The 17,964-nt window shown below is 45.1% G+C and overlaps 1 protein-coding gene and 1 long non-coding RNA gene across 9 annotated transcripts in view; both read left to right on the top strand.

Annotated features, from left to right (window-relative positions):
- EP400 (E1A binding protein p400) overlaps positions 1-17,964 on the top strand; it is a 110,789-nt gene that overhangs the window by 12,796 nt on the left and 80,029 nt on the right. For all 8 annotated transcript variants that reach the window (XM_055550466.1, XM_055550465.1, XM_055550463.1 and 5 more), the window contains exon 2: positions 9,637-10,988. In XM_055550466.1, the coding sequence (XP_055406441.1) occupies positions 9,672-10,988 (1,317 nt within the window). In that variant the 5' untranslated portion in view covers positions 9,637-9,671. The remainder of the gene's footprint in view (positions 1-9,636; positions 10,989-17,964) is intronic.
- Positions 11,773-16,198, top strand: LOC129630122 (uncharacterized). The gene is made up of 2 exons (XR_008703543.1): positions 11,773-12,580; positions 15,216-16,198. It is a non-coding gene; the product is annotated as an uncharacterized LOC129630122 (long non-coding RNA).

The following is a 17,964-nucleotide window of genomic DNA, read 5'->3' as shown; positions in this document are numbered from 1 at the left end:
TGTCAGATGCTTTTTCTGCATTTATTGAGGTGATCATATGATTTTTATCCTTCATTTTGTTAATGTGGTGTATCACATTGACTTGCTGATGTTGAACCATCCTTGTATCCCTGGAATAAGTCCTTGTTGATCATAGTGTATTATCCTTTTAATGTATTGTTGAATTCAGTTTGCTAATATTTTGTGGAGGATTTTCACCTCTGTTCATTGAAGGTGGTAACCTGTAATTTTCTTTGTGGTGGTGTTTAGCTTTACACTATCAGTAATGCTGGCTTTGTAAAATGATTTTGGGAGTGCTGCCTCTTCATTTTTTTTTTTTTTTTTTGAGGGGAGATACTGCACTATGTGTGGGATCTTAGTTCCCCTATCAGGGATCAAACCCACGCTCTCTGGATTGACAACGTGGAGTCTTAACCACTGGACCATCAGGGAAGTCCCTTCTCTTCATTTTTTTTTTTAGAAGAGTTTGAGAAGGATAGGCAGTAAATCTTTGAATGTCTGTTAGAATTTGTACAAAAAGAATGCAGGAAAGGTATATTTCTATCCTTCCATTAGTTCATCTTTCTTTCTTTTTCCCTTTCTTATACAAAGTTTTTAAAGTGAATGTGCCATAATATAGTCAACCAGTCTCTGAAATATTATGAATGTGTAGTTTATTTCTGGTATTTTATATATAGCAATAATGTCATAGTGAATAAACTTTGTGCTCATGTGTTTTCATTTTGGAGGTGGATATTCCTGGTGAATTTGTAGTGGAACTGCTGGGCCCAGGGTAAGAGCATGTGCAGTTTTGTTCAGTGGTGCCAGACCCCTGGGTTGGGTTGGACAGAGATGGGAGGGCCTGATTCCCCAGAGCCACATCCGTTGTCTGGCCTTTGAATTTTGTCAGGCTGATAGATGAGAAATGATGTTTCAGCTTAGTTTTAATTCACTTTTCTTTTATTATGAGTGATGGGCTTACAAGTGAATGTGCTTGAGAAATTCAACTTTAAGTCTTATCTTGGAATTTCACTTTGTTTTACTGAAGTTTGCAATGGAAAAGCCTGTTTTATAAATATAGGCGAGGAGCTAATCAAGCATTTGGTTGATTGAATTGAATCAAGCATCTGGTTCGTTGCTGGTGAGCAGCCTTGTAGAGACATACTGAAACAGTGTTCTGGTGTTGGTTAAGAAGCCCAGGTCTGGGTTCTGGTTGATCCTGGCCACTGTGTTAGGAAGTGGACCTGGCCTTTTTTGTGGCAGGCCAGACCATCTCAGGTTTCTGTCTGCACGTCTTCGCAGCCTGTGAGGGGTTCTTTGAACCAGATGCTGTGCATTGGACATGGAGGCTTCCTCCCTTTCAGAAATGGCCCTCTTGATAGTGTAGTAGAAATATTTCTCCAGGCTAATAGTGTGCTCCCTGGGCGATGAACAGTGCCTGGCACTGGGCGTGGGTGTGGGGTGTAGTGGTGACCGCAGTGAGCCGGTGGCCTGGAGCTTCTGCTCAGCTCCTGCTTCTTATTGCTAGGGGGGATGCGACCCAGTGTGGCGAGTATTTGGATTTTTCTAATGAACGAAGCTGACAACTTGCATTTTTATGGGAAATCTCCTGATTTAAAAATACTTGCTGCTGCTGCTGCTAAGTCACTTCAGTCGTGTCCGACTCTGTGCGACCCCATAGACGGCAGCCCACCAGGCTCCCCCGTCCCTGGGATTCTCCAGGCAAGAACACTGGAGTGGGTTGCCATTTCCTTCTCCAATGCATGAAAGTGAAAAGTGAAAGCGAAGTCGCTCAGTTGTGTCTGACTCTTAGTGACCCCATGGACTGCAGCCTACCAGGCTCCTCCACCCATGGGATTTTCCAGGCAAGAGTACTGGAGTGGGGTGCCATTGCCTTCTCCTAAAAAAATACGTGAAATAAATCCAAACAGCAGATAACATCATACAGACTAAACAAAGTATTTTTAGAAGGTATTTTGGAAAAATATTTCTGTACTGTACTATCAAGAGGGCCATTTCTGAAAGGGAGGAAGCACCCATGCCCAGTGCACAGCATCTGGTTCAAAGAGCCCCTCGCAGGCCGTGAGGACATGCAGACGAGCATGAGATGGCCAGGGTGCCCGTGATTGCCAGCATCTCCTTCTGAGCGATGTGAGAACTCCCCAGGGGATGGAACAACACGTTGAGCCCTGGCTCTGTGTGTCTCTTTGGTGTTGGTCTTCAGCACGCTAATGTTCCAGCAGTTTTCCCGTCTCTGCTTTTCTTCTGCTTACTCCAGGCAGTTATTGGCTATCTGTGATGTACAGGCACTGTTCTCAGTGCTGGTGGTTCATCAGTGAGCCCATTCCAACAGCTCTCCTTTACTCTACATGCAACAGTGATTGGCCAGAGATGTTTCTTTTAATGTGTATATAGAGACAGCTAGAAATATGTATACACCCATATATATTGTCACACTGAAGTTTTAAAAACATGTGTATACATACACATATATTAACATATGCTACACAGATGTTCAGTTTTACTCAACTTGACCCTGAGTATTCATTGGAAGGACTGATGCTGAAGCTGCAGTACTTTGGCCACCTGATGTGAAGAGCTGACTCATGGGAAAAGACCCTGATGCTGGGAAAGATTGAGGGCAGGAGAAGGGGGTGACGGAGGATGAGATGGTTGGATGGCATCACTGACTCAATGGACATGAGTTTGAGCAAACTCAAGGAGATAGTGATGGACAGGGGAACCTGGTGTGCTACAGTCTGTGGGGTCGCAGAGTCGGACACGACTTAGTGACTGAACAACAACAGTAATTTCTGGATATACAAGTATTTTGTCATTCTTTTAGTGGCTGCTTCTAAGGAGTGGTTATACTAAATTTTGTTAAAAGTTCCCTATAGGTGAGCCTTTACACTGCAATTTTGACCTTATAAATATTACAGTGAATGTCGTTGGACAATTGTATATTCCTGTGACTAGATCCTTGGAAGTTGAGTTCCCTGATCAGTGTGCGTTAGCACTGTGTCAGATGATGCCACGTTACCCTCCAGTAAGCTCTCTGCTTTCCTTCCCTTGTGTGTGTGGCGGGTTCCCCATTTTCCAGCAGCCTTACTGAACCTGAATATTATCGGTGTTTTGATTTTCACTCACCTGTTAAACAACAAATAGGTGTCTCACTTTATTTTGTATTTTGTTATTAATGAGGTTAAGCATTTTTGTGTCATTTGAATTTCTTGTAGAATTTCTGGCTTATATTTCTTGGGTTGTTGGCTCTTTCTGTGGGAATTCTTAAGGATGGATAACCTTTTGTCATATAGGCTTCAAATATTTTTTTTATCCATATTTCTTTTGTATTGTAATATTTTTCTTTAGTAAAGTCAGTTGTTAATGCTTTTTTAAAATAAATATTGTTTCTAGGTTTCACACCATGTTTAGGAACTCTTCTTTACTGCAGGATTATAAAGATATTGTCATCTGTTTTAAAATATTTTTATGGTTTGATTCCCCCGCTTTGACTAATTCTTTTGTGAATGATGTGAGGTGTTGGGGTAGGTGGACCTCAGGAGTAGATCTGACTTTTCTTTCCCTTTTTTTCCCTTTACTCTTTGGCCACACTGTGTGGCATGTGGCATCTTAGTTCCCTGACCAGAGATTGAACCTGTGCCTCCCGTGAAAGGCAGTCTTAATCACTGAACTGCTAGGGAAGTCCCTGACTTTTATTTTTTAAAATGGATTGATCTAAGAAACTCTGGATTTTAGTTCTCTAGCCTCACAGAAAGCTGTTACGAATTTAGTAATGCTTAAAAAAAACCATTTTATTTAAAAAATCTCAGCAGCAGTCAGAGAGTCTTTAAAATGGCATCTGTCTGTAGGAGGCGTTTTTCTCTTTGGTCTACAGCTCTTGGGAGGCACCCATTTGTGGATCCCATGGAACCCTGAGAGGCTCCCTGGGTGAACCACAGCCAGAAGTCGCAGAGGCAGGGAGAGATACGTCAATGGGGCCTTGTGTCTTACGGCCGAGAACTGCTGGGATTTGCGTGATGGGCTGCAGTGGAGGGTGAGGAGTCACTTCTATGAGGAAGGGTTTTCTTGTTTTTAGTTTTAGTTGAAAGATCGTTGGGGTACAATATTATGTTAGTTTCAGGTGTGTGATGATTTGACGTGTGCACACGTTATGAAATGATCATTGTAATGAGTCTAGTAGCCATCTGGCCGCATACAAAGGTGTTACAGTGTCACTGCCGGCATTCCTAACGCTTCACCTGGTGCCCCATGACTTATGTACATCTGGAGGTTTGTACCACTTACTTCCCTTCCCTTTGCAAATGGGCAAAACCACCCATTTGCCCCCTCCCATCTCTTCCCTCTGGCAACCACTGTTTGGTCTCTGTATCTATCAGTCTCTTTGCATTTATTGTTTTATGTGCTGGATCAGCCAAGATATACCCAGTTCTCGCAGTTAACAGGTGCTCCCCAGATGCCCGTGACTTCCCAGGCAGGGTGGAGTGCCCACCACACGTTTCCTGAAGTTAGCTTGCTTGTCATGCCCCCTGAGGCTTCATCTCTGTGCCCCTGTGAACCATCAAGCAGAAGAAAGTCAGCATGGCAGACAGCATGCCCCTGTTTTTGCCACAGCATGTCACATGACCACTTGATTCAGGGCTGGGAGATGCTCACCAAATACTCCAGGAGGGTCAGAGTATTTGGTGAAGGCACTAGTGACCATGGCACGTGCCAGTTAAGGACAAGCTTGGAAGCAGCGAAAGGCAGCAGGAGAAAAGTAGTGTGTGCACTGTCACATATTCAGTATTGATGCTGTTTTGCATAGATGTGTCGAAGTTTAGTGATGTTTATTGTTGCGCATGCCAGCTTTCTGCTATAAATAATATAGTGAATATCCATACTGGAATTGGTAGCCATTCCCTTTGCCAGGGGAATCTTCTCGACCCAGGGATCGAACCTGGGTCTCCTGCATTGCAGGTGGATTCTTTACCATCTGAGCCACCAGGGAAGCCCATATTGAACACAACGCTGATGTTTTTTCTTAGGCTGGTCTAAAAGTCAGATGACTGCGTCAGAAGATGTGAATGTGCTGTAAGACTCTTATACCTGCTGCCAAATTGCTTTCTGGAGTTTCCACTTGAAAGTATTTCCGGACACTGTGTCTTCTGTCCTCTCTTCACTCATATCATGTTTTGTCTGTCTCTTCTGCCCCGAATCCATGCTCCAAGGCCTGCAACTAACACTTTCTCTATCTAGAACTGTGTGTCCAAGGCCTGTTCACCCTCCTCCCTGTCCCTTCTCCTTGCTCTCCTCCCATCCTGGGGGCTGTTTACTACAGAGCAGAACTACCCACAGCAGGAGACTGACTGGCGGGAGGGCCGGATCTGTCTTGGGAGGTGTGGGGGCCGAGGGGGAGATGGCTCCTGACCTGAGCGCCCTGCCTGTTGAAGGGAGGATTCCCGATGCCTGGCTGCCTGGACTCTGGCAATGCCCAGAAGAGTAACTGGGGCAGGAGGGGCTGGGGGGCTGGGCCTCAGCCTAGTGGGGGTGGGGTGGGAGCAGCTGCTATCAGGACCCCGTCTTCTGAAGCCTTTTCCCCCCTCACTCTTTCCAGTTCTCACCTGGGACCCCTGACCTGCACTAAGGACAGGGCCCAGGTGTGTATTTCTTAGGGTGGTTTCCCGGCACCAAATGCGCCGCTTTGGGATGTCAGCATTGTCCTGCGAGAGCAGCAGCCACACAGATGCCTGCCCCCCATCCCCGCCGTGCGACACTGGTGGGCACTGCCCGCAGTGGTCGGAGGACTTGTCCCTGCTCCTCACAGGTTGTGGTGGTGCCCTGACCCATTTCATCGACCTTGGCCTGCTCCGGGCAGTGTCCTCCGAATTGTGGGCCAAACAGCTCACTCTAGCTGCTTCTGACAGACCTTACAATTAGGAGCATCGCCAGCACCAGTTCAAAGTTGTCTTGCCTTTGGTGGTGGCTTTGCTTTCTGCCAGGGTATCTCTACCATATTTTTGGGGGATGCTGTTTTAGATAAGTGGTTTCTTTACATTATAGTTGATTGGGTTTGTTCCTCTAACTTGACTTGTAAGCTCACTGAAGTCCGGAACCTTTTAAAAAAGTTGAGGTGCAGTTTACAGTTCTATGAATTTGGACAGACACACACATTCTTGTAACCATCATCGCAAATCGAATGTACAAGTAGGTCCATGCTGCCAAGTTCCCGCCTGCTTTTGCAGTTCCTTCTCCACCTCTCAGATTCTGTCTAATCTGTCCCTGTGGTTTTGCCTGTTCCAGAATGTCTTGTCAATTCAGTGGCCAGCAGTCAGTGGTCCTTGTGTCTGGCCGTGCTCCTTGGCGTCCTCGTGGTGTGGGTGTGTCTGTAGCTCAGCCTTTATGCGGCTGAGGCGGCTCCATTGTGTGGCTCTTCAGGTGTCTTACCTCTTCGGCAGGTGAAGGTCAGTATTTATGTTTCCATATATCTTAGTAGACATTTTAAAATTTTTATTTTTTAACAGTGGAGGGTTAAGTTGTGCAATTGATATCCTGCTTTTTTCACTCAATAGTATATTTGAAAAACTGAGAATGGCAACTCACCCTAGTAGTCTTGCCTGGAGGATTCCATGGACAGAGGAGCCTGGCGGGCTACAGTCCATGGGGTTGCAAAGAGCTGGACACGACTGAGTGACTGACACTTAAACACTTTCATGTTCTCTATCTAGAACTTGAGTATTGAATATTTCTGGTTGCTCTTTCTACTTTCACGGCATTGTTCTGTTATAAATATTTTTAAGCATAATTTTAAAAAATTGGTAGGTGAGTTTCCTTAGAGATTTACAGAGGTCAGATTACTGGATCAGAGGTAATGAGGTCTGCTTTCCCACCGTTGTCTCACCCTGCTAAGCGTACTTTGAGCCCTGAGCCCTCTGACATCTCTCTGTCCCCCTCCACATTTGTTTTAATTGAAGTAGTGTTGATTTGGGCTTCCCTGGTGGCTCATTGGTAAAGAATCTGCCTGCCAGTGCAGGAGACGTGGGTTTATTCTCTGGGTCGGGAAGATCCCCTGGAGAAAGAAATGGCTACCCACTCCTGTATTCTTGCCTGGAAAATGCCATGGACAGAGGAGCCTGGCGGGCTACAGTCCATGGGGTTGCAAAGAGTCAGACATGACTGAGCGACTAAACAATAGTAACAACAACAACAACAACAACAAAGTGTTGATTGACAGTGTTGTGTCAGACTTTGCTGTGTAGCAAAGTGACTCAGTTATACACATATAGACATTCTGTTTTTAAATATTCTTTTCCATTACCCCTCCACATTTTTTCAGCATGTTAGCGATCACAGTGTATTCTCCTTATCCTATTTTTGTGTCTGTTCTACATGAATCTTCCTCATAACGCTTGTTTAAAAAGATCAGGAACAAAAGCTCATTTTGAAAGCAGTCAGCATGGGAGACGTCCCCCTCCCAAGCTGTGTCCCCCAACTCAGAGTTCCCACCTACTTTGCTGGGCGCACTCTGCTGGGGCTGAGAGGGGAGTGGGCTCCTGGCTTGATAATTAAGGCTGTTCTTTACTGTGCTCCTGGTTTCCCGTTCAGCTGTGCTTTCTGAGCTTCAGAGATAGTCATCAGAGCAGAAAGTGCCTTCTAGTTTGAATAGGCACTGGTTTTTATGTTTTCTCAGCCTGTACTTGTACATCCCATGAGTTCTGTAGCTTTTGATTTCATGTATATGTGTGTTTTAGCCAGGCGCCCAGGTCTGGGAGCTTTCATACAAATGTGTGTTTCCACTTTGTAAGCTTGTAACTTTTGGCATATAATGTTTTTCACCCCTTACTGTCTTCTCAGTGAGATAATAGTGATGCCCTCAAGATGAAAGGCATCACTTTCCTGCTCTTCCCAGGGGGGTGGGAGAGTGGTGGAAGGAACACCAGAGATGGGGAGCTAGGCGTGTCAGTGAAACTGAGAATTTTAAATGGTGGGAGGGTATTTCTGTGTCTGTGACCCAGCCACAGTGGGGTGCAGACAGGCTGAGGCTGTCGTTCTCTTCCCAGCAGGGTTCGTCCCCTTGCAGGCCTCGGGGCTCTGGCCGGATGTGACTTGTGAGCAGTCTCCCTGCTCCATCTCAGAATTGGCCTCCTCTCTCTCCATCCTCTGCTTTTTCTTGTCCTTTCTCCTGTCATTCCCTCTCCCACCTCCCCTTCTAGTCCACTGCACTCAGCAGTGTGGGGGCGTAAGCCCCTTTAAAGCCGTGTCCCAGCTCCCAGAGAGTAGGTGAACCCCTGACCAGGACTCTCCTGGAATGGGGACTCTCTTGGAATGTGGATCTGAGTCCTGGCTGTTCCCCTCTCCCCTGAGGTTTTCTTCCTGAAATCCCCACTCTGGATGAGCTTGTAAAGAAGGCTGAGGTGCAAGACTGACACCCAAACCAGGGCCTTCTCCCCAGGAACACAGTGTCTGACCTGGGATGGGGGCTGTGTGTGTTTGCACTCAGGTAACGCTGAAGAATTGATGCTTTTGAACTGTGGTGTCTGGTGTTGGAGAAGACTCTTGAGAGTCCCTTGGACTGCAAGGAGATCCAACCAGTCCATTCTAAAGGAGATCAGTCCTGGGTGTTCTTTGGAAGGACTGATGCTAAAGCTGAAACTCCAGTACTTTGGCCACCTCATGCGAAGAGTTGACTCATTGCAAAAGACTCTGATGCTGGGAGGGATTGGGGGCAGGAGGAAAAGGGGGCGACAGGATGAGATGGCTGGATGGCATCACCGACTCGATGGACGTGAATCTAGGTGAACTCTGGGAGTTGGTGATGGACAGGGAGGCCTGGCGTGCTGCAATTCATGGGGTCGCAAAGAGTCGGACACGACTGAGCGTCTGAACAGAACTAAACTGAACCCAGGGGTATCTGCCTGGGCCATAGCACAGACGTTTATGAAAACTGCCGGCGAGTGAAGGGTAGGGGCTCTGTTCTGGTGACACACAGTGGTGGCATGCGGTGGGCGTCACTGACTACCTCCTGGGTGCCGTCCCTCTTCTGGGAGAGACAGGCAGATCACCCCAGCCTGGCATGGAGCAGGGCTGCTCGCCTCCCTGGAAGAAGTGTGCCAGCCACGAGCGCCAGCTCTGAGTTCAGATCCTGCTGGCCTTGAGCAAGTAATGGCTAGTTACCTTCCTCAGGAGCTGGTTGGGACCCATCTGCTCCTGCCAGGCTGTCCTGGCCCCGGGCACAGCGAGACCCAGAAGGCCCTGCCCCTCCCCTGCTGAAGGAGGTGGTCTCCAGCGCCATCTCCTCAGGAAGACAGTGGTTTGTGTCAGATGCTGGTGGAAATATTCCTTCAGAACCCCTGTCCTGGTTCGAAGCACGATACTGGATGCTTGGGGCTGGTGCACTGGGACGACCCAGAGGGATGGAATGGGGAGGGAGGAGGGAGGAGGGTTCAGGATGGGGAACACATGTATACCTGTGGCAGATTCATTTTGATATTTGGCAAAACTAATACAGTTATGTAAAGTTTAAAAATAAAATAAAATTAAAAAAAAAAAAAAAAAAAAAAAGAACCCCTGTCCTGGGCTGTTGAGTGGTACTGGGAACAAGTAGTGATCAGATAGTTTTATTTGCCCTTAAGTAACTTGATTTTAACTTTGATTTTTCAGGAGAACATTAAGTTGGATAAAAGAGGAGGGCGATCATGCACCATGGCAGCGGCCCTCAGAATGTCCAGCACCAGCTGCAGAGGTCAAGGGCCTTCGCCGGCAGTGAAGAAGAGCAGCAGGCCCACCCCAACCCCCCCCAGTCCCCCGCCACACCCTTTGCCCCGGCAGTGAGCCCGTCTGCACCCCAGTCCCCCGGTTACCAAGTTTCACAGCTGATGAATCGGAGTCCTGTGGCCGGGCAGAACGTGAATATCGCCCTTCAGAATGTGGGGCCAGTGGTGGGCGGAAACCCCCAGATCACGCTGGCCCCCCTGCCTCTGCCCAGCCCCACTTCTCCAGGATTCCAGTTCAGCACGCAGCAGAGGCGGTTTGAGCACGGGTCTCCGTCGTACATACAGGTCACCTCGCCGCTGTCGCAGCAGGTGCAGACTCAGAGCCCCACCCAGCCCAGCCCCGGGCCAGGGCCGGGCCTGCAGAGCGTGCGGGCAGGTGCCCCCGGCCCCGGCCTGGGCCTCTGCAGCAGCAGTCCCACCGGGGGCTTCGTGGATGCCAGCGTGCTGGTGAGGCAGATCAGCCTGAGCCCGTCCAGCGGCGGCCACTTCGTGTTCCAGGAGGGCTCGGGCCTGGCGCAGATGGCCCCGGGCACTCAGGTTCAGCTGCAGCACGCGGGGGCGCCCATCACCGTCAGCAGAGAACGGAGACTCTCGCAGCCCCACGCGCAGTCTGGGGGTACCGTCCACCACCTGGGGCCTCAGAGCCCCGCGGCCGCGGGTGGGGCGGGCCTGCAGCCTTTGTCCAGCCCCGGCCACATCACCACGACGAGCTTGCCGCCCCAGATCAGCAGCATCATCCAGGGGCAGCTGATCCAGCAGCAGCAGGTGCTGCAGGGCCCACCACTGACCAGACCTCTGCTCCCCGGGGTTGGGGTCGGGGGGACTTCGGCGTTTGGGATGACGTCCCCACCGCCCCCCACCAGCCCTTCCAGGACCGCAGTGCCCCCGGGCCTCTCCAGCCTTCCCCTCTCGTCTGCGGGGAGCACAGGTGTGAGGAAGGCTCCCAGAAAGTTGGAGGAGATCCCCCCGGCCTCCCAGGAGCTGGCTCAGATGAGGAAGCAGTGCCTGGACTATCACTACAGGGAGATGGAGGCGCTGAAGGAGGCCTTCAAGGAGTACTTGATCGAACTGTTCTTCCTGCAACACCTTCAAGGGAACATGATGGATTTCTTAGCGTTTAAGAAGAAACATTATGCCCCTTTACAAGCTTATCTTAGGCAGAATGATTTGGACCTTGAAGAAGAGGAGGAGGAGGAGGAGGAGGAGGAAGAAGAGAAGTCTGAGGTTATCAATGATGAGGTGAGAAGCAGCGGGTCATGCTATGTGGAGTTGAGTCTGCGCAACTTCAAATGAAAAGTAGTCTGTGAGCCTGGGGTGTGTATAAAATGCAGTCTCATGAGGATTTCATCCAGGAGTAAAATTGAAGAATGGATTTGCTTTTTCCTTCATGGAAAGAAAGGGCTGGTCTAGTTGGGAAGACGGTGCAGAGTGGTGCTGTGAGTAATGCTGGCTCATTTACAACAGCTACACCTCCCTGGTTTGGAGAACTAACCTGTCGTGACCAAGCTTTACCCTATGCTCTTCAGGGTGTCTGGGCATTGCTCGGCCCTGAAGAGCCTGCAGAAGCCAGGGGCGGGGCCACCTTCCTGCTGATTCCCCAGATTTCACATTTTACTTCTGTAGGTCCACCCACTAAAAACAGCATGGATATCATTTTTAAAGAAAGAATTTGAATCACCAGCTTGTTACAGTATATCAAATGAAATTTAAATCACTAGATATATTTTTAAGGTATCTTTATAAAATATGGTTATTACAGCAAAACAGAATTTTTTCAATTTGTAGATGTCTTAGATTTAAGATCATGTATTTAACTCACACTTTTGCAGATACCTACAGAATGATATTTAAGATGAGACTCTTTTTTAGGTGGTGAAACTTTTGGGTGCCTGGAATGGGTGCTTAATCAATCCTCCCCGTTGGGATTTTTCAACCCCTTAAGTGATTCAAGATGCTTTTATTTATACTTCCTAAGAATGAAGCTGATGAGATAGGGTGACAGTGAGGTGCACTGTGATGCACTGTTTTTGTGCCTTTGTGTTGTGTACTGTACACTATGTTGGTGGGACTTTGTTTTTTGATATAGCTAAAATGTAAATTTCTGTCAACTCTTCTGCAAAGAAATCAGCTTTTGATGAACAAAAGCTGGCCTCTTTGCTCATCTCCTCATTGGTATTTATTATGTGTGGCTTTGCCATTTGGTGTTTTCTTTAACACCCTTTCCAGGATGAACCATTTTTTATTTTCTAAAAGGTTTATATGGTTTTTTTGAGGGTTTCCCCTCTGTTGCCATGAAATAGTGAAGTTCAGTTCTCTTTATGTTTGTACACCAATGTTGTCTGTAGGCTCAGTCCCCTTTATCTGTCATTGCCATTCTGACCTGCACGCAGTAGGCCAGGGTGAAACTGCCTCTGAAGTTGTCAGGGCTTTGCTACTTGAAGACTGTCTGCCATTCCCCTTTTAAAGTTTGAAGTTAAAGAATCTAAGGATATTGTACTTATGACTAAAATTGGAGTTTCTGCAAGATTTGCAGTTGAGTTAGGGTGTTATGTTATAAATCTGTCATAAATTAGTTCAGTGTCCTTTTACAGGATTTGATGCAAAAACATTCCATTTTTAAACACCAGACATTGGTGAGCTATCAGCAGTAAAATTCTAACAAAATTTTGAGCAGTCTTAAAAATTATGTTGCCTTTTTTTCTCAAAATATTTCCTCTCAGGTAAAGGTTGTGACAGGAAAGGATGGGCAGACTGGTACTCCTGTTGCTATAGCAACCCAGCTTCCTCCAAATGTTTCTGCTGCTTTTTCATCCCAGCAGCAACCATTTCAGGTACTTTTCGATGGTTCTAAAATGTAGTCTCATCCGAAACTTTTCCTCATCCAGATATTTTAACCTTCAATTTACTATTTGCTCTTCAGCATTTTTTTTTCCAGAGCCCATTCCTTATTTTAAAAAAGTAAAAAAGTCTTCCTGCATATAAAATTATACAACTAAATTGCATGAGTAAATGACAACACAGACCTTAATGCATTATTTTTTTGTGTGTATTGACCTGTAACTCAGTAGTAGCTTCAGCATGCATGTCATCTAATACCTATAGTCCTGTTGAATGTGTGCTCAGGATTCCTGTGTGCTGTGTTTTCAATGTTGGTTCTTTCTTGTGTCTTTTATCTGTATTTTTGAGAACAGTGCAAACAGAGCAGAACGAAAGATCATACAGATAACTTGCTAATTTCTGTAGCTGGAAGAAACCCTAAAGTAAAACATAGTTTTGAACTATCAGGACCTTAGGCTTCTAAATGGATGTTAATTGAATGCAGACTGATTAATTTTTGAAAATTAAGTCATTCAGTGTTATATTAATAAATGCCAAGAACCTAAAAGTACAGGTCAGAGTCGAGTCATTTTGGAGTAGATTATGCTAGGTTCTGAAAGCAGTTTAATTTTGTGGTGGTATGTCTTAAAATGCTTAATTTTTAATTTTGGTATAATTTCAAATCCATATAAAAGTTACAATAACAGTACAAAGAACTCCCCTTTTATCCTGTACCCAGATTCACCGGTGGTTAACATTTACCCCATTTGCATTATTTTCATTTTCTCTCTCTCATATGTACACACAGACACATTTCCCCCCAAACTGTTCGAGACTAAGTTGTGGACATCGTATTCGTGCACTTGTATCCCTGAGTACTCGAGCATGTAGTATCAGGCACCAATGTCATCTGGTCTAACCATGGTATGATAGTTCTGGAAATTCTACAGTGACTTTTACCATGACTAAGCCACAGCTCATGTGCAAATTTTATCTCTTGCTCCAGGGACTTCCTTTGTATAGTTGTTTTTCCCCAGTCTGGGATCACCAATTGTGTTTAGTTGTCATGCCTGTCTTTAATCTAGGTCTTCTTTAATCTAGGCTGACTCCTCACTCTTGGGAGGAGTACTGGTCAGCTATTTTATAGAATGTCCTTTGACGTGGGCCACTAATCTACCACCTCTTGATGAGCCTTGCCAGCATTAGTTGTCATGTTAAAGATGGCAAAGTGGATTTTCTAACTCCATTATTCCTTCTACATTCACTAGTTGGCATTCTGCTGCAATGATGAGCTTCCTTTTTTCTCCCATTCTTATATTCATATGTGGATTCTTATTTTTATTTTTTTAGATTTATTTATGTATTTGGCTGTGCTGGGTCTTCATTGCTGTGTATGGGCTTTCTCTAGTTGCAGTGAGTGGAGGCTACTCTTGATTGCACTGCATAGACTTCTCATGTTGTGGTGGCCTCTTGTGTTGTGGGGCACGGGCTGTAGACGCACGGGCTTCAGCAGTTGCAGTGCGTGGGCTCCCTTGTACACAGGCTTAGTTGCTCTGAGGCATGTGGGATCTTCCTAGACCAGGGATCGAACCCATGTCCCTTGCATTGGCAGGTGTATTCTTAACCCCTGGACCACCTTGGAAGTCCCTTATTTAAACTTGCTTAATTCAGTAAAATTCATTTTTTTGGGTGCATAGTTTGGTGAGTTTTGTCAAGTGCCTCAAGTTGTATAACCACCACCACACAAGAAACAGAGTTCTCTCATCCCCTAGGTGTTCCTCATGCTACATCTTTGTCATCAAATTCTCTCCCTCCCTTAACCTTTATTCTCTGTCTCTATGATTTTTCCTTTTCTGGAATAAAATGTAAATAGAATCATATAGTTTATGCTGTATTTTCAGTCTGGCTTCTTTCATGTAGCATGATGCATTTGAAATTCAATTCATATTGTTGAATTTACCAATTGTTTCTTTTTTTGCTGAGCAGTATTCTGTTGTATGAATGTTCCCTACTTTGTTTATCCGTTCACCCTTTGAAGGACTTTGGGTTGTTTCCAGTTGTTTGCATATCTAGGAGACAGATTGCTGGGTTGTTAATAAGTATACATTCAGTTTTATATGAAACTGACAAACTTTTCCACAGTGGCTGTTCCATTTCGCATTCCCACTAGCCATGAATGGGAGTTCCTATTGTTCTGCATCCTCCCCTCTGTTTGTTCTTGTCAGTTTTCTTTTGTTGTTATTCTAATACGTAAGTAGTGGTTTTAATTTTTATATCTAAAGACTAATGATGTTGAAAACAACTTATCTTGTGTTCATTTGGCATTTGTATATCTTCTTTGGTGAAGTATCTGTTCATTTCTTTCACCATTTTTTCCCCTATTGAGTCATTTGCTTTATTGTTGCATTTGAGAATTCTTTATACAATTTGGATGTAAGCTTTTTGTCAGATACAAATTTGGAAATATTTTTCTCTTTATTCTCTGCCTTAGCTTCTTTTATATTGTTTTTTTATAGAGCAAAAATTTTGAGTTTCGATGCAGTCTCTTTTACCATTTTTTTCTTTTATGTATTGTGCTTTTGACATTTATCTAAGAACTCTTTGCTCAACCCAGGGTCACAAAAATTTCCTCTGGTTTTTTCCCCTCAGATCAGATCAGATCAGTTGCTCAGTCGTGTCCGACTCTTTGCAACCCCATGAATCGCAGCATGCCAGGCCTCCCTGTCCATCACCAACTCCCGGAGTTCACTGAGACTCACGTCCATCGAGTCAGTGATGCCATCCAGCCATCTCATCCTCTGGCGTCCCCTTCTCCTCCCGCCCCCAATCCCTCCCAGCATCAGAGTCTTTTGCAATGAGTCAACTCTTCGCATGAGGTGGCCAAAGTACTGGAGTTTCAGCTTTAGCATCATTCCTTCCAAAGAAATCCCAGGGCTGATCTCCTTCAGAATGGACTGGTTGGATCTCCTTGCACTCCAAGGGACTTTCAAGAGTCTTCTCCAACACCACAGTTCAAAAGCATCAATTCTTCGGCACTCAGCCTTCTTCACAGTCCAACTCTCACATCCATACATAACCACAGGAAAAAGCATAGCCTTGACTAGACGGACCTTTGTTTGCAAATTAATGTCTCTGCTTTTGAATATGCTATGTAGGTTGGTCATAACTTTCCTTCCAAGGAGTAAGCGTCTCTTAATTTCATGGCTGCAGTCACCATCTGCAGTGATTTTGGAACCCAGAAAAATAAAGTCTGACACTGTTTCCACTGTTTCCCCATCTATTTCCCATGAAGTGATGGGACCGGATGCCATGATCTTCATTTTCTGAATGTTGAGCTTTAAGCCAACTTTTTCACTCTCCACTTTCACTTTCATCAAGAGGCTTTTGAGTTCCTCTTCACTTTCTCCCATAAGGGTGGTGTCATCTGCATATCTGAGGTTATTGATATTTCTCCCGGCAATCTTGATTCCATCTTGTGTTTCTTCCAGTCCAGCGTTTCTCATGATGTACTTGATGTATTTTTTATTTTTATAAAAATACATGATGTATTTTTCCCCCTAGAAGTTGTATAGTTCTATGTTTTACATTTAGGTCTGTGATCCATTTTGAGTAAAGTTTTTGTTGTTGTTGTTGTTGTTGTTGTTGTTGTACTGAGTCTTTGTTGCTGCGCACAGACTTCCTCTAGTTGCAGCTGCTCTAGTTGCCGTGCGGAAGCCTCTCTCCACACTGGCTTTTCTTGTTGCCGGGCACAGGATCCAGTGTCCGTGGGCTCAGTAGTTTTGGCACGTGGGCCTAGTTGCCCTGCAGCATGTGGAATCTTCCCAGACAAGGGATTAACCCATATCCCCTGCATTGGGAGGCAGACTCTTAGCCCCTGGACCACCAGGGAAGGGAAGTCCTTGAGTAAAATTTTGTGTAACATGCAAGCATAGCTAGAGGTTTTTTTCTTCACATATTGATAGTTAAGCACCATTTCTTAAAAATTCTATCTTGTGTCTGCTGAGTTGACTTTGCATCTTTGCTAAAAATCCCATCTGTTGGGTCTGTTTCTAGGCTCTCTTCTCTTGCATTGATCATATGTCTTGTTGGTAATGCCATACTGTCTTTACTACTGCAGCTTTATAGTAAGCCCTGAAATCAATATTGTTCTCTTCAGCTTTGTTCTTTTTCAAAATTGTTTTGGTCATTTTGGTTCCTTTCACTCTTTATATACATTTTAGAATCAGCTTGTCAGTATCTATTGCATTGACTCGGTTGATCTGTTTGGGGTGAAGTAATATCTTCACAACATTCAGTCTTCCAGACCAGGAATATGATATATTTCTCCATTTATTTTTGTCTTCTTTGATTTCTTTCATCAATATTTTACAGTTTTCAGCATGTACATTCTAGGCACATTTTCTTAGATTTCTATCCATAAAGTCTAGTTTTTCTGTGGTTCTGTAGATGATACTTAACTTGAAAAATTATTTTCTAGTTGTTTATTGCAAGTATATGGGAATACAGTGAGTTATACAACCTTGCAAAAAACTCATTTATTAGTTTTAGGAGCTTTTTTGTAGATCCCATGGAATTTTCTACCTAGAGAAATCATGTTTGCAAAGAAAGCAAGATTTATGTTTTCCTATTTATATGCTTTTTTTTCCTTTTTCTTGCTGTGTTGCACGAGCATGGACTTCCACTGTGCGGCTGACTAGGATTGGTAAGAACAGACATTCTTACCATGCTGGTCTTGGGAGGAAAGCATTTAGTCTTTCACCACTAAGTATGATGTTAGCCATAGAGTTTGTAACTATCCATTATCAAGTTAACGAAATTCCTTTTTTCCTAGTGTTTGTCATGAATGGATGTTGAATTGTGTCAAATACTGTTTCTGCATCTAGTTACCTAATCATGTGATGTTTCTTTTTTGGTGTAGAAATGATGAATTATATCACATTAAGGTATAATTTGTAAGCAGGGACTACACAGATCTCAAGAGTTACAGTTTGTTGAGTTTGACAAGTGCCCGTGTAACCCATGCATATATCGAGATGTTCACTTCCATCAAGTCTTCTCATGTCCCTGCCAGCCATCTGCTACCCAGCTCCCAGCCCATTTTATTCCTGTTTATTTTACTACTACTGTTGATTTATCTTTAAGGTATATTTTGACTGCACTGGGTGTTAGCTGCAGCATGAGGGATCTTTGCTGCATCATATAGGATCTTTTGTTGCTGTGCATGCACTCTAGTTGGAGCACACAGGCTTAATTGCTCTGAGGCATGTGGGATCTTAGTTCCCCGACCAGGGATTGAACCTGCGACCCTGGTGGTGCTAATGGTAAAGAACCCACCTGCCAATGCAGATTAGACATGAGAGACTTGGATTCGATCCCTGGGTCGGGACGATCACCTGAA

Source organism: Bubalus kerabau, chromosome 16 (genome assembly GCF_029407905.1).
Source record: "Bubalus kerabau isolate K-KA32 ecotype Philippines breed swamp buffalo chromosome 16, PCC_UOA_SB_1v2, whole genome shotgun sequence".
NCBI classification, from domain to species: Eukaryota; Metazoa; Chordata; class Mammalia; order Artiodactyla; family Bovidae; genus Bubalus; species Bubalus kerabau.
The sequence above is the reverse complement of the archived record's forward strand: the minus strand, read 5'-3'. Positions and strand labels throughout refer to the sequence as shown.